Source organism: Neophocaena asiaeorientalis, unplaced genomic scaffold (assembly GCF_003031525.2).
Source record: "Neophocaena asiaeorientalis asiaeorientalis breed wild unplaced genomic scaffold, Neophocaena_asiaeorientalis_V1.1 scaffold1186, whole genome shotgun sequence".
Lineage (NCBI taxonomy): Eukaryota > Metazoa > Chordata > Mammalia > Artiodactyla > Phocoenidae > Neophocaena > Neophocaena asiaeorientalis.
Window position 1 is genome coordinate 97489 of NW_020173974.1, and position 15064 is coordinate 112552.

Here is a 15064-nt window from a genome sequence, read left to right on the forward strand (position 1 = left end):
TTCACCAAAGCCCCGTGGACTATGGACTTCCAATGCATTAAATTCACTGGCCCCTCAGCTCCTCTAAAAGATGGTGTGTCCAGAAGGACAGTCAGGAAGCCTGGAAAGGGGAGTTTAAGGGGCTAGACCTTCTTGGGTTAACTGAAGGGAGAGGGCGCCCAGGCCAGCAGCACGACAGCTGGGGTGACCTCTCCAGCATGGCACCATGAAGGCTCTCTTGTGGCCACCCTCTCCACATGTGCACCTCTCTAATGACATCACTTGACATTGGTCTTGGAGGTCTTGGAGGAGAGGCCTTGGTCACAAATCAGGGCCTGCCTTCCTGGTATGCCGCGTTGCAGACTCTTCTTGGTTCTCTCATCCTCCGAGTCTCAGCACAGAGACCACCTCACCTCCCCAACAATTCTGTCTAAAGTCTCCAGTGGCCTCTCTCCTCATCTAGGTGGTCTGGCATATCACCCTGTTTATTTCCATTACCAGCAACTGTAAACTTTGTGGCAGGTTTCTTTCTTTACTTACTTCTTTTAGCTGACTCGTTTATATTCAGCCCACCCCCATGATATACCTTCAGAACAGCGCCTGGCACATCACATGGGAGCGGAGAACCTGCCAGATGAATAGCTGTTGAAGAAACAGCAAAATTTTCCCCAAAACCCTAAGGGCAGCCTGCCCACAGCGTGCGTCTCATCGTTTTGGCCAAGGGTGCCAGGCCCACTCCCCAGGCTCCCAAGAAGCAGAGTCAGGGAACCAGACAGCCTGGTTTATTGAGATGCACCAGCGCCCAAGGCCCAGCTCTCCTGCCTCCTGTGGGGAGGAGCCCTCTGGCCTCTCCCAGGCCTTCCCATTCTGGGTGGCCAACGTCCTGCCCTCACTCTCAGCTAACAGTGAGGCACTGATGTTCTAGAGCCAAGACACAGGACAGGAAAGGGGCTCCGGGTGGCCCCTTCCCCCAGAATCTGAAAATGATTCAGGTTTCAGCTACCTGAACCTCTGTGGGGCTGAAATCCCAGAGGCAGGCGGCCACGCGGTGCCCAAGAACCTCTGCGTCAGGCTGAGGGAGGAGGAAGGTCCAGTTCCTCCTTGCCCTGGAGGGCCTGGCGCCTGCCCCTGACAAAGCAGGGAATAATATTAAATATAAATAACTTATACAAAATGGCTCGTACAAAAAGCTGCGGGGTAGGGAAGGAGGTGCCTCCGTGAGAGGCTGAGATGACTGGAAGAGGCAGGGAGGGGGAGAGATGCCTCCACCTCTCCTAGTCCCTAAAAGAGAGCCCTCCAGCTGCCCAAGGCCTTGAGGGGGCTCTGGCAGGCAGGCGAGGGCAGAGCAGGGCCAAGGGGCTCAGCGAGCCAGGCTGGTGAGCAGGGTGGTAAATTTCAGGGCCCGCCCTGCCAGCTCCGCCACACACTGCACCATCTCTTGGGCCGCAGGGCCGGATGGGTAGCCCAGGGCGGCCCCCTTGACGGCCAGCACCGTGGCCCGCAATGCCTGGCCCAGCGCTGTGCCTGCAGCTCCGACCTGTGCTCGCAGAGGGGTGGAGGCTGCCAGGCGGCCCAGGGTGTCCCCAACAAACACCAGGCGGTGAGCAGCCACCAGCACCTGCTTGCCGTGGGGCACGAAGAGGCGCGGGGGCTGGTTGGCCCGGGTGCTGGACATCAGGGCCGCCACGGCTGCCTGCAGTGTTGAGTAGTGGCCCTGGCACTGCCCGGCGTAGAAGTGCAGGAGCTGTAGATCTCCGGCGGGAAGAACCAGTGGCTCCCCTGGGGACGGGGCCTCCTGCGGGCAAGAAGAGTGGTCAGTGGGATTGCTCTCACTACTGCCACTTTTGTCTTCATTTCCTTTCTCCTTCCCTCCCTTTGTTCCTCATTCCTTCCTTTCTCCCTGAGCTCAATTCCTTTAGATCATACCTCTGCCCATCAGACAATTTAGATTCTCATAGCGAGTGGCAGGAAGGTACCCAGAATTGATGTCAGATAAATCTGGATACAAACAACCTCAAAAACAAGTCTCTGAACTTCATTGTTTCCTTGTCTCTAAAATGGGGAGCCTAGGACTGCACTGTCCGGTGTAAATGTAAGGCGAACCACCCATGTAATTTCAAATTTTCTAGTAGCCACATTGAGAAAAGTCCAAAGAAATTGGTACATATTTTCTAACTCCATATATTAAAAATGTTGTAATTTCAACACTGTAATCAATACGAAAATTATTGAGATTGTTTTTCATACTAAGTCTGCAAAATCTGGTGTGCACTTTTCATTTACAGTACACTTCAGTTTGGACCGGTCACATTTGGAGGGATCGGTAGCCGCATGTGGCTGGTGGCTACCAGACTGGAGAGTGCAGCGCTCGTCTCTGCCTCCTAAGGCTGCGGTGAAGATTAGCTGATACGATGTACAGAAAGGGCTGAGAACAGAGCATTGCACACTGTAAGCACTATGTGAGTGCTAACTACGGCTGCGATCACTGCTGAGCACAGGGTGTGGCGCTTGGTACAAACCTGACAAATGGTAGCTATTGTGATTGGGACCATTCTAGATCAGGTCGAGGAGACCATCTCACTTTCCCGAGGCCCAGAGAGATTAACTGGCGGCTTCAGAGCCCCTGGCTTCTTAGTGGTGGAGCTGGGATTAGGAGCCAGGTCTCTTAGGAACCCAGGAATTCACAGTTGGAAGGGGCCTCAGAAGTCACCCGGCCCAGCAACTCTTCTGCTCCCCTGACTGCTCGCTTTTCTGACTCTTCTCCAACACATTCTTTCCGAATCCCTGATATCTTTTTTTTTTTTTGTGGTACGCGGGCCTCTCACTGTTGTGGCCTCTCCCGTTGCGGAGCACAGGCTCCGGACGCGCAGGCTCAGCGGCCATGGCTCATGGGCACAGCCGCTCCGCGGCATGTGGGATCTTCCCGGACCGGGGCACGAACCCGTGTCCCCTGCATCGGCAGGCGGACTCTCAACCACTGCGCCACCAGGGAAGCCCCCTGATATCCTTTTCTAAGTTCCAGCTCCTTCCTGAATTCTAACTCCTCTCTACTCCAACTGTCCCGTTTCACTGAACTCTTGCTCCCATCCTAAATCGATTTCCCTTGATGCTCAAGTTGAGAACAGCCCTTCCTCCAAGTTCCTGCTCCTCCCCGCCCCTAGTGCCCCTTCTCTAGCACCACCCCCATGGGGTTACCTGCTGCTCTGGTGGCCCCCTCTCCAGCAGTTCAGGATCCCCTGGGGAGGCCTTATCCTGGGGCCTGGCTCCCTGAGCTTTATCCATGCCCTGCAGTGGGGGAGAGGGTCTCAGTGCAGGGGTGGGGGAGCAGGCTGGGGTCTAGCCTCCGTGGTCTTCCTGCACCTCCCCACTCCCACGTCCTCCCGAAGGTCTCTCCTGCCATCAGATCTGCAACCCTTTGACTCTAGGTCCGGGAGAGCTCTGGTGGCAGGTCAGAGGTCTCAGAGACCCCAGGCTGGGTTTAGGGGGAGGAATGTGGCACCGATACAAGTGATGTGGCCAAGTACTGGGGCCCAGGCCATAGGGTACAGGGCCATGGATGCGGAAGAAGGGAAGGGAGGAAGCGGGGGTCTGCATCTGGGGCCTTAGCCCTCCTTGCTGGCTCTCCTGGAGCCATTTCTGGTGGGGCTGGCTGGAGGCGAGCTCACCTTCAGGTGGACGTAGTCATACTCCTCGGCCATCGGGATGCCCTCATACTCATTGTGGTGTCCTTCTTGATGGTCCTCCACCTCCCCGATCTCTGGATCCCCCTCGACCTTGGGGCCCCCGTAGCCCGGCAGGCGGGGTGGGGGTGGGGGCAGAGGCCGGTCCTGGATGCTGCCCTTCCGGCCTGGAGCAGGAGAGGGAGCCGGGGAAGGGCTGGGGGCCTCCGGGACAGGCAGGGCCGGCAGAGGGCGGCGGGACAGGCTCTCAGCTGAGGGCAAGCGGGGCCTGTGTGCGGGTGGGGGGCTTCTGGCCAGAAGCAGGGCCAGGGCGTCCAGGTCATTGGAAGCCGAGGCTGCCAGGGGCTCTGGAGAAGGGGATGTCTCCGGCCCCAGCAGGGGGACGTCGTAGATGCCCTCGTCAGTGCCCCCGCTTTCCCCGTCTGCCAGCAGTTCCTCCGGTGCTTCATACAGATTGAGCAGGGCGGATGCTCGTTTCAGGTTGGAGGGGGCAGCGTAGACGGGGGGCCCTGGCTCTCGGCCCCCCTCCCAGTCCAGATCTGGCTCCAGGTCTGACTGTGGCTTCGGGGCCAGAGGCACGTCATAGGGAGCTTCATCTTCTCCAAGGGACTGGGGGACAACCCAGGCCAGAGGGCGGGAGAAGGAGGCCGGGGAGTCATAGGGGCCATTGGAGGGAACTCGGAGGGCAGTGGGGGGTACGTCATAGACCTGGAGAGGAAGCAGCTGGTTACTCTCAGTCTCAGCAGTGGGACCCCGTTCTGCTAACCCCTAGCCCTGAGAGCCGTCTGTTCCCTGCCCAACATACACACAAACCTCTAGCCCTCACCTCCAGGGCATCTCCAGAGGCAGCCTGTTGGGTCCCACTGCCTCTGGGGACCTTGTAGATGGGATCAGGGGAGGGCGGACAGGGTGCAGCCAGAGGTCCCGAGGTAGGACAGGGCCGAGCTGGGGGTGGCACCACATACACCTGGGGGATCAACACAGGCGGGTGGGTCAGGTGGTGTGGGGACCAGGGGATCAGATAATGTGTGCCCGGGAGGAGCTTAGACATCTTCCAACCCCCTCCCTGTACCGGTGGGGAAAGAGCCCAGAAAGGGTTGGCCACCAGGATTAGTACAGCAGAGTCGTTGCAGAGCTGCCGTCTCAGGGCTCTCCCTCCTCCACGTGCAGGCACCGGCGGACGGGAATGTCCTGGCTTGGGGTTTTGGGGGGCTCCTGCTCTCACCTCCTGGTCCTCATTGCCGTGCTCTGGGGCTGGATGTGGTGAGCCTGGCTGGGCTGGCGGCACCTGGGAGAGGCCAGGCTTGGGTGCCGGGCCATTGGGAAGGAGCTTCACTCTGTTGGCAGGCACAATGCCCTGCTGGCCGTGCAGGGAGCAGAGGCACCAGCCGTCCAGCCCACCAGCGCCTTCCCTCTGCAGCACCCGTAGAACGTCCCCTCGGCGGAAGGACAGTTCCTGGGGGGACTCGGCGGTGTTGTCGTACAGTGCCCGGGCCAGCTGGGCCTGATGGGTGAGGTGGGAGTAGGGAGAGGGCTCTTCACACACATATCAGGTCACGTCACCCCCTGCTCAAAACATAGAGCTCCCCACTTCCCTCAGGCTAAAAATCTGACCTCCTGACTCAGCCCTGCCTGTCTCCAGCTTCATCCCTTGCATTCTCCCTCTCTATTCCTTGATCTAGATAAGCTCTTTCCCACCTCAGGGCCTTTGCAGTCCCTTTACCTGTCCCCTGACTATTCATTTGACTGGCCCTTTTTCATCCTTCAGTTCTTCTTAAATGTCTTCTTCTCACTCTTCTCCCCACCCCATTCTGTGTCTGTCTCCACCCATTGTTTCCTTCACAGTACTTTATACTATTTGTCTATTTACTTTAAAAAATCAATTTCTTCCCTTGTACTGTCAGCCCTGTGAGAAAAGGGATTTCTATATTCCTAGCCTCTGCAATAGGCCTAACCTGGAATCAGTCCTCCATGAACATATGTTGAATGAATTACATGAGGAAGTCCTGAAAAGGTCTCCCATAGGATCTCCTTTACCTTCCCTGTTTCCCAGTCAGCATCCCCTATAAGCAGGTTAGATTAAGCAGCTCCAGAGACCCCGTATTCTGAGAAGGAGTGGCAGAAGCCCAGCCCAGACACAGCCTCGACATAATAGGAAGAAAACAGAAACCAAAGCAATTGTTTTGTTCTCAGTCTGAGCAAGTAAGGCTCTACCAGCAGAGGCTGAGGTTATCATGGAGAAAAGTGTATACGCTCGTGTGTGTTTGTGTGTGTGTGTGTGTGTGTGTGTGTGTGTGTGTGTGTGTGTGTATGCAAGGGGGCTGGTGGACCAACCAAGAGCAAACATTTATCAGCCTGTTTCCAGTCCTGTCTGGTGGGGACATCTAAGCTTTTTCCTTTGAGAGCTACAGGCTCAGGTAAGCCACAGACATCAAGTGCAAATTATATAGCCAGACACTGAGCGAGTGTTTGCACTAATCATCTCATCTCATTTAATCCTCACAACAACCTGATGAGGGAGGAGCCATCATTATCCCCATTTGGAAAGGAAATTGGAACAGAGAGGTTGGTACTTTGCCCAACGACATACAGCTGGTGCAGCATGATTTGAACTCCAGGCTGTGGGATTCCAGAACCTCTCACTCACTCCTCTGCTGCCTCTTCACAACCATAAGCATAAGGATCTACTTTTTGGGAGTTCCCTGGTGGCCTAGTGGTTAGGATTCCAGGCTTTCACTGCCATGGCCCAGGTTCAATCCCTGGTCACAGAACTGAGATCCCACAAGCTGTGCAGCGCACCCCCCCCAAAAAACAAGCATCCACTTTTTTCTTCTTATATAAGTAACAGTAGTTAAGTCAAGAGGGCCCATGACATATATCCGGACAAAACTATAATTCAGAAAGAAACACACACCCCTAAGTTCACAGCAGCACTATTCACGACAGCCAAGACATGAAAACAACATAAATGTCCGTTGACAGATGAATGGATAAAGAAGATGTGGTACATGTATACAATGGAATATTACTCACCCATAAAAAAGAATGAAATAATGCCATTTACACCAACGTGGATGCAACTAGAGATTATCATACTAAGTGAAGTAAGTCAGAAAGAGAAAGACAAACGCCATATGATATCACTTATATGTGGAATCTAAAGTATGGCACAAATGAACCTATCTATGAAACAGAAACAGAATCATGGACATAGAGAACATACTGGTGGTTGCCAAGGGGGAGGGGACTGGGGGAGGGATGGAGTGGGAGGTTGGGGTTAGCAGATGTGAGCTATTATATATAGAAGGGATAAACAACAGTGTCCTACGGTATAGCACAGAGAACTATATTCAATATCCTATGATAAACCATAGTGGAAAAGAATATAAAAAAGGATGTACATATATATGTATAACTGAATCACTTTGCCGTACAGCAGTAACACAACATTGTAAATCAACTATACTTCAATTAAAAAAAAAAAAAAGGGACTTCTCTGAGGCGGACTCTCAACCACTGCGCCACCAGGGAAGCCCCCTGATATCCTTTTCTAAGTTCCAGCTCCTTCCTGAATTCTAACTCCTCTCTACTCCAACTGTCCCGTTTCACTGAACTCTTGCTCCCATCCTAAATCGATTTCCCTTGATGCTCAAGTTGAGAACAGCCCTTCCTCCAAGTTCCTGCTCCTCCCCGCCCCTAGTGCCCCTTCTCTAGCACCACCCCCATGGGGTTACCTGCTGCTCTGGTGGCCCCCTCTCCAGCAGTTCAGGATCCCCTGGGGAGGCCTTATCCTGGGGCCTGGCTCCCTGAGCTTTATCCATGCCCTGCAGTGGGGGAGAGGGTCTCAGTGCAGGGGTGGGGGAGCAGGCTGGGGTCTAGCCTCCGTGGTCTTCCTGCACCTCCCCACTCCCACGTCCTCCCGAAGGTCTCTCCTGCCATCAGATCTGCAACCCTTTGACTCTAGGTCCGGGAGAGCTCTGGTGGCAGGTCAGAGGTCTCAGAGACCCCAGGCTGGGTTTAGGGGGAGGAATGTGGCACCGATACAAGTGATGTGGCCAAGTACTGGGGCCCAGGCCATAGGGTACAGGGCCATGGATGCGGAAGAAGGGAAGGGAGGAAGCGGGGGTCTGCATCTGGGGCCTTAGCCCTCCTTGCTGGCTCTCCTGGAGCCATTTCTGGTGGGGCTGGCTGGAGGCGAGCTCACCTTCAGGTGGACGTAGTCATACTCCTCGGCCATCGGGATGCCCTCATACTCATTGTGGTGTCCTTCTTGATGGTCCTCCACCTCCCCGATCTCTGGATCCCCCTCGACCTTGGGGCCCCCGTAGCCCGGCAGGCGGGGTGGGGGTGGGGGCAGAGGCCGGTCCTGGATGCTGCCCTTCCGGCCTGGAGCAGGAGAGGGAGCCGGGGAAGGGCTGGGGGCCTCCGGGACAGGCAGGGCCGGCAGAGGGCGGCGGGACAGGCTCTCAGCTGAGGGCAAGCGGGGCCTGTGTGCGGGTGGGGGGCTTCTGGCCAGAAGCAGGGCCAGGGCGTCCAGGTCATTGGAAGCCGAGGCTGCCAGGGGCTCTGGAGAAGGGGATGTCTCCGGCCCCAGCAGGGGGACGTCGTAGATGCCCTCGTCAGTGCCCCCGCTTTCCCCGTCTGCCAGCAGTTCCTCCGGTGCTTCATACAGATTGAGCAGGGCGGATGCTCGTTTTAGGTTGGAGGGGGCAGCGTAGAGGGGGGGCCCTGGCTCTCGGCCCCCCTCCCAGTCCAGATCTGGCTCCAGGTCTGACTGTGGCTTCGGGGCCAGAGGCACGTCATAGGGAGCTTCATCTTCTCCAAGGGACTGGGGGACAACCCAGGCCAGAGGGCGGGAGAAGGAGGCCGGGGAGTCATAGGGGCCATTGGAGGGAACTCGGAGGGCAGTGGGGGGTACGTCATAGACCTGGAGAGGAAGCAGCTGGTTACTCTCAGTCTCAGCAGTGGGACCCCGTTCTGCTAACCCCTAGCCCTGAGAGCCGTCTGTTCCCTGCCCAACATACACACAAACCTCTAGCCCTCACCTCCAGGGCATCTCCAGAGGCAGCCTGTTGGGTCCCACTGCCTCTGGGGACCTTGTAGATGGGATCAGGGGAGGGCGGACAGGGTGCAGCCAGAGGTCCCGAGGTAGGACAGGGCCGAGCTGGGGGTGGCACCACATACACCTGGGGGATCAACACAGGCGGGTGGGTCAGGTGGTGTGGGGACCAGGGGATCAGATAATGTGTGCCCGGGAGGAGCTTAGACATCTTCCAACCCCCTCCCTGTACCGGTGGGGAAAGAGCCCAGAAAGGGTTGGCCACCAGGATTAGTACAGCAGAGTCGTTGCAGAGCTGCCGTCTCAGGGCTCTCCCTCCTCCACGTGCAGGCACCGGCGGACGGGAATGTCCTGGCTTGGGGTTTTGGGGGGCTCCTGCTCTCACCTCCTGGTCCTCATTGCCGTGCTCTGGGGCTGGATGTGGTGAGCCTGGCTGGGCTGGCGGCACCTGGGAGAGGCCAGGCTTGGGTGCCGGGCCATTGGGAAGGAGCTTCACTCTGTTGGCAGGCACAATGCCCTGCTGGCCGTGCAGGGAGCAGAGGCACCAGCCGTCCAGCCCACCAGCGCCTTCCCTCTGCAGCACCCGTAGAACGTCCCCTCGGCGGAAGGACAGTTCCTGGGGGGACTCGGCGGTGTTGTCGTACAGTGCCCGGGCCAGCTGGGCCTGATGGGTGAGGTGGGAGTAGGGAGAGGGCTCTTCACACACATATCAGGTCACGTCACCCCCTGCTCAAAACATAGAGCTCCCCACTTCCCTCAGGCTAAAAATCTGACCTCCTGACTCAGCCCTGCCTGTCTCCAGCTTCATCCCTTGCATTCTCCCTCTCTATTCCTTGATCTAGATAAGCTCTTTCCCACCTCAGGGCCTTTGCAGTCCCTTTACCTGTCCCCTGACTATTCATTTGACTGGCCCTTTTTCATCCTTCAGTTCTTCTTAAATGTCTTCTTCTCACTCTTCTCCCCACCCCATTCTGTGTCTGTCTCCACCCATTGTTTCCTTCACAGTACTTTATACTATTTGTCTATTTACTTTAAAAAATCAATTTCTTCCCTTGTACTGTCAGCCCTGTGAGAAAAGGGATTTCTATATTCCTAGCCTCTGCAATAGGCCTAACCTGGAATCAGTCCTCCATGAACATATGTTGAATGAATTACATGAGGAAGTCCTGAAAAGGTCTCCCATAGGATCTCCTTTACCTTCCCTGTTTCCCAGTCAGCATCCCCTATAAGCAGGTTAGATTAAGCAGCTCCAGAGACCCCGTATTCTGAGAAGGAGTGGCAGAAGCCCAGCCCAGACACAGCCTCGACATAATAGGAAGAAAACAGAAACCAAAGCAATTGTTTTGTTCTCAGTCTGAGCAAGTAAGGCTCTACCAGCAGAGGCTGAGGTTATCATGGAGAAAAGTGTATACGCTCGTGTGTGTTTGTGTGTGTGTGTGTGTGTGTGTGTGTGTGTGTGTGTGTGTGTATGCAAGGGGGCTGGTGGACCAACCAAGAGCAAACATTTATCAGCCTGTTTCCAGTCCTGTCTGGTGGGGACATCTAAGCTTTTTCCTTTGAGAGCTACAGGCTCAGGTAAGCCACAGACATCAAGTGCAAATTATATAGCCAGACACTGAGCGAGTGTTTGCACTAATCATCTCATCTCATTTAATCCTCACAACAACCTGATGAGGGAGGAGCCATCATTATCCCCATTTGGAAAGGAAATTGGAACAGAGAGGTTGGTACTTTGCCCAACGACATACAGCTGGTGCAGCATGATTTGAACTCCAGGCTGTGGGATTCCAGAACCTCTCACTCACTCCTCTGCTGCCTCTTCACAACCATAAGCATAAGGATCTACTTTTTGGGAGTTCCCTGGTGGCCTAGTGGTTAGGATTCCAGGCTTTCACTGCCATGGCCCAGGTTCAATCCCTGGTCACAGAACTGAGATCCCACAAGCTGTGCAGCGCACCCCCCCCAAAAAACAAGCATCCACTTTTTTCTTCTTATATAAGTAACAGTAGTTAAGTCAAGAGGGCCCATGACATATATCCGGACAAAACTATAATTCAGAAAGAAACACACACCCCTAAGTTCACAGCAGCACTATTCACGACAGCCAAGACATGAAAACAACATAAATGTCCGTTGACAGATGAATGGATAAAGAAGATGTGGTACATGTATACAATGGAATATTACTCACCCATAAAAAAGAATGAAATAATGCCATTTACACCAACGTGGATGCAACTAGAGATTATCATACTAAGTGAAGTAAGTCAGAAAGAGAAAGACAAACGCCATATGATATCACTTATATGTGGAATCTAAAGTATGGCACAAATGAACCTATCTATGAAACAGAAACAGAATCATGGACATAGAGAACATACTGGTGGTTGCCAAGGGGGAGGGGACTGGGGGAGGGATGGAGTGGGAGGTTGGGGTTAGCAGATGTGAGCTATTATATATAGAAGGGATAAACAACAGTGTCCTACGGTATAGCACAGAGAACTATATTCAATATCCTATGATAAACCATAGTGGAAAAGAATATAAAAAAGGATGTACATATATATGTATAACTGAATCACTTTGCCGTACAGCAGTAACACAACATTGTAAATCAACTATACTTCAATTAAAAAAAAAAAAAAGGGACTTCCCTGGTGGCGCAGTAGTTAAGAATCCACCTGCTAATGCAGGGGACACGGGTGTGAGCCCTGGTCCACGAAGATCCCACATGACGCGGAGCAACTAAGCCCGTGGGCCACAACTACTGCGTGCTGCAACTACTGAAGCCCACACGCCTAGAGCCCACGCTCCGCAACAAGAGAAGCCACTGTAATAAGAAGCCCGCTTACCACAACCAAAAGTAGTCCCCGTTCGCCGCAACTAGAGAAAGCCTGTGCGCAGCAACGAAGACCCAAGACGGCCAAAAATAAAACAGAATTAAATAGGGCTTCCCTGGTGGCACAGTGGTTGAGAGTCCGCCTGCCGATGCAGGGGACATGGGTTTGTGCCCCGGTCCGGGAAGACCCCACATGCTGCGGAGCGGCTGTGCCCGTGAGCCATGGCCGCTGAGCCTGCGCGTCCGGAGCCTGTGCTCCGCAACGGGAGAGGCCACAACAGTGAGGGGCCCGCGTACTGCAAAAAAAACAAAACAAAACAGAATTAAATAATAAAAATTAAAAAATAAAATAAAAAGATAACAACAACAAAAAGACCTAAAAAACAAAACAAAAAGAGGACCCATGGCTCAAACATGACTCAAGTTCATAGGAAGTCTTCATGATGCCCAAGTTTCCTTTGCTAGTCTCTCTTCACTGGGCTCTGGTTCCACCAAGTTATTTGGTAGAATCAAGCTTAAGCCACTCACAATGTCAAAATATATTCCGCTTCAGTTATGTTTCCTAAGTGACCCGAGCCTGCTGGCAGGATCCCAGGCAGTGGTAGAAAGCAGGTAGTTAGGCATTACTGAACAGGTAATCCACGTGGGCTGGCTAACTCAGTGAAACATCTCAAGCTCAAGATCTCTTGCAGGCTGCATTTGGCCACCAGGCCCTGGGGGAAGGGTGTCTGGCTCAGCCAGCATGAGTGCATGTTCCCCGTGGCCGGTGTTTCCCTCAGGTGGAGAGGTAGTCCAGCCCTTTATGGCTGGGTGATTTTAACAATAAGCTGACTTCTCTTGCCTGATTCCAAATGATCAAACCCTCTTCTGATTATATTTTGGCTTCTAAAAGATGTTGTCCCACAGAAAGCCAATACGCTAGCCAGATGACACAAATTCCTGGTTAGCCTGGCCTTTTCCTTTCTAACTGTAAATTAGAAATTGGCGTTTTGGATCTAGCCAGGGGGTTAAAAGCACGGTTTCTGAGGCAGACAGACCTGAGTTTGAGTCCTGGCTCTGCCACTTTCGAGCTGGGTGACTTTAGGCAGTTTGTTTAGCCTCTCCAAGCTTCCGTTTCCTCCTTTATAGAATTCCATATCCACAGCTGAATATCCACTTTCAGATAATAACAGTACCAGCCTCACAGGGCTGTTGTGAGGAGTGGGCGAGATAATGCATCAAAGAACCAGGACAAACCCAGACAAAGCTCAGGGCCAGCTTAGGGCCAGTAAATACTCAATAAATATTAGCTGTTATTAGGATCCTGTGAGCTTCATAAGCATAAATACCAACACCCCTCGCTCCCCCAGGCAGAAGAAAGATCTACCTCCTGGGACTACAAAGTTGACCAGCTGACCAGCTGGCTCCTGAGAAGGCATCTTTATGTCAGAGTACCCCACTAGGTTCAGGACCTCCCCCTCTTCTGGCTCCGAACTAGGGTCTGCTCACCATCATACAGATTGAGGAGCTAAGAGGAGTTTGGTCTGAGAAGGAATGAAAATCTAACTCATCCTCGGGGGGTGTGGGAGGACGTCAGAAGCCATGCTTCTCTTCCCAGCCTCACAATCCTCCTTCCGCAGGGTGCCCGTTCAGAAGGGGCCAGAAAGCAGGTGGCAGCCTCGCTTTCCCTGGGAATCCTAAGGCCTAGGGAAGGGTGGAAAGGGGACAGAGTTGCTTGGATTCAGACTACAGGCAGTAGAAGACAGAAAGCAGGGGCGGGGCTGTGAAGAGTTCCTCCCTGTGTCAGGTTTGAATTCTGTCCAATGGGACCAAACCTCTGGGCCTTGCAATTGCGGGAACCCAGGCCAGAGTCCCTGATAGACTGATTGATGATGGGTGTGGCCACCCCAGCTCTACCCCCTCCTCAGGGGCCCAGCTGACTTGTGAGGGAGTGGCTGTCTTAAAGGGGGGTGGCCGTGGGCTACACGCTCATTGGGAGGCCTCCTCCCCACTGGCCCATCATGCCAGCTGTCTCCTCCCTTTGTCCCCAGTCCTAGGAAAGTGGCCAGAGGCTGGCTGACATCACCTCCCCTCCTCCCTCTATTTTCTCTTGCTCCCTGCCCGATCTCCCTCTTTTACTTTATTTCCCACCTTTCTGCCATCCCTCCTCTAGAGAAGGGCCCCCTTGGGCCCTTCGCCCTCTCCTATTTCCCTGAAGCCACCTCTGTTCTTTCAGCCCCCTCCCAACCTTTTACTAGCCTCCCAATCACAAGCCCCTGCCAACATCCAGTGGCCATCTGTTCCCGCCCATAAAGGAGCAGATAGGACTCAGGCTTGCCCCCTCCCCTCCTTCCAGGAGCAGCCTCTGGAAAGAAAAAGGGGAGAATGGGGAGCGGGAGGAGAGAAGGGGGAGGCCAGATCCAGTAGGAGCTAGGGATGAGGAGTGAGAGGGGGAAAGGGAAACAAAAGTGCCAGAAGGGGGACACAGTCTCCCAAAGAAGCAAGGGACCAAGGAGTGAGACAAAGAGAAGGCAGAAATAAAAGTGACAGCAGTGCAGGACAGGCTGTGGACGTCTCTGCCCGGCAGCCTCCTCTCTCTGGTGGACTCACCGACGTGGCTATGGCCATGGCCTTGGCCTTCCGCGCGGCCAGCTCCAGGCCAGGCTCGTTTCGCTGACTTCAGCAGCGGCTGCCCCGCACCATGGAGGCGGCCCCCTGCTGCGGCGCCTGAGTCGTGGCCTCCGCAGAGGTTGGAGGAGGAGAAAGAAAACCCACGAAACTCCCCAAATGGGAGGCAGCTTGGCCGGGCAGGAGGAGGAGCGGGGCGGGCCGGGGCGTCGCTGCGGGACCTCATCCAAGGGCGCGCGCTCTGCCCCGTCCCCGCGGCCTCCCGGGGGCTGCCGGGTGGACCAGGCCCCCGGAGCTGCCTGTCCTAGGCCGAGGGGGCACCCCGGATCCGCACGGGCCCAAAGCTCCCTTCCAGTGCCAGGGCGGGCGAGGAGGCGGGAGCTGGGGCTGCGCTCGACGCCTCTCCGGGCCGCTCAGGACGGCCCCGAGGGCAGGGAGAAGCCGCCGGGGCGGTCGGGCTGGACGAGTGAGTTTAGGGGCCAAGCCTCCCCACCCGGCTGCCGCGCCGGAGAGCGGTGCTCCCGAGGCTGAGGGGCGTCGGGGGCTCTGCGGCAGCCCCGCTGCGAGGGAGGGGTGGGGGGGGGCAGTGAAAACGGAGACGTTCGTCCCTCTTCAAACTCGCCCGACTTGGCGAACCGAGGCCAGGCTGGCGCCGAATGTCTCGGAGAGCGCGGCGGCTGGGCTGGGCGGCGCGAGTGGTTGCCTTCTGCCCAGACTCTCGCAGCCCCGGCGAGGAAGCGGGTTCCCAAACACGCACACTAGCTCGCAGCGCGCCTGGGGGTCTGGGGGCGCCGCGACGACGCCTCGCTACCCGCACGCGGACCCGGCTGGAAGGGGTGGGACGGCGTTCCCCACACGCCCCCCTCCAGCCCTCGACCCCGGCCCTCCCGCTCCCACCCT

General features: G+C 55.4%; 1 protein-coding gene across 1 annotated transcript; it reads right to left on the reverse strand.

Annotated features, from left to right (window-relative positions):
- Window positions 1–746: 746 nt before the first annotated feature.
- On the reverse strand, window positions 747–14274 carry EFS (embryonal Fyn-associated substrate). Its single transcript, XM_024753275.1, has 6 exons — window positions 14147–14274; window positions 9104–9382; window positions 8705–8845; window positions 7864–8586; window positions 7394–7483; window positions 747–1774 (listed from the first exon to the last, which is right to left on the reverse strand). Exons 1-6 carry the CDS (start codon window positions 14162–14164, stop codon window positions 1340–1342), a joined length of 1686 nt encoding a protein of 561 aa, XP_024609043.1. The 5' UTR covers window positions 14165–14274; the 3' UTR covers window positions 747–1339.
- Between the last annotated feature and the right edge of the window lie 790 nt (window positions 14275–15064).

Excerpts from the sequence above, each read along its gene's own strand:
- EFS (XM_024753275.1), bottom strand. Across the intron at positions 8,587-8,704 it reads CCTCTGGAGATGCCCTGGAG|GTCTATGACGTACCCCCCAC; the intron begins GTGAGGGCTAGA and ends CTTCCTCTCCAG. Across the intron at positions 7,484-7,863 it reads ATGACTACGTCCACCTGAAG|GGCATGGATAAAGCTCAGGG; the intron begins GTGAGCTCGCCT and ends CCCCCACTGCAG.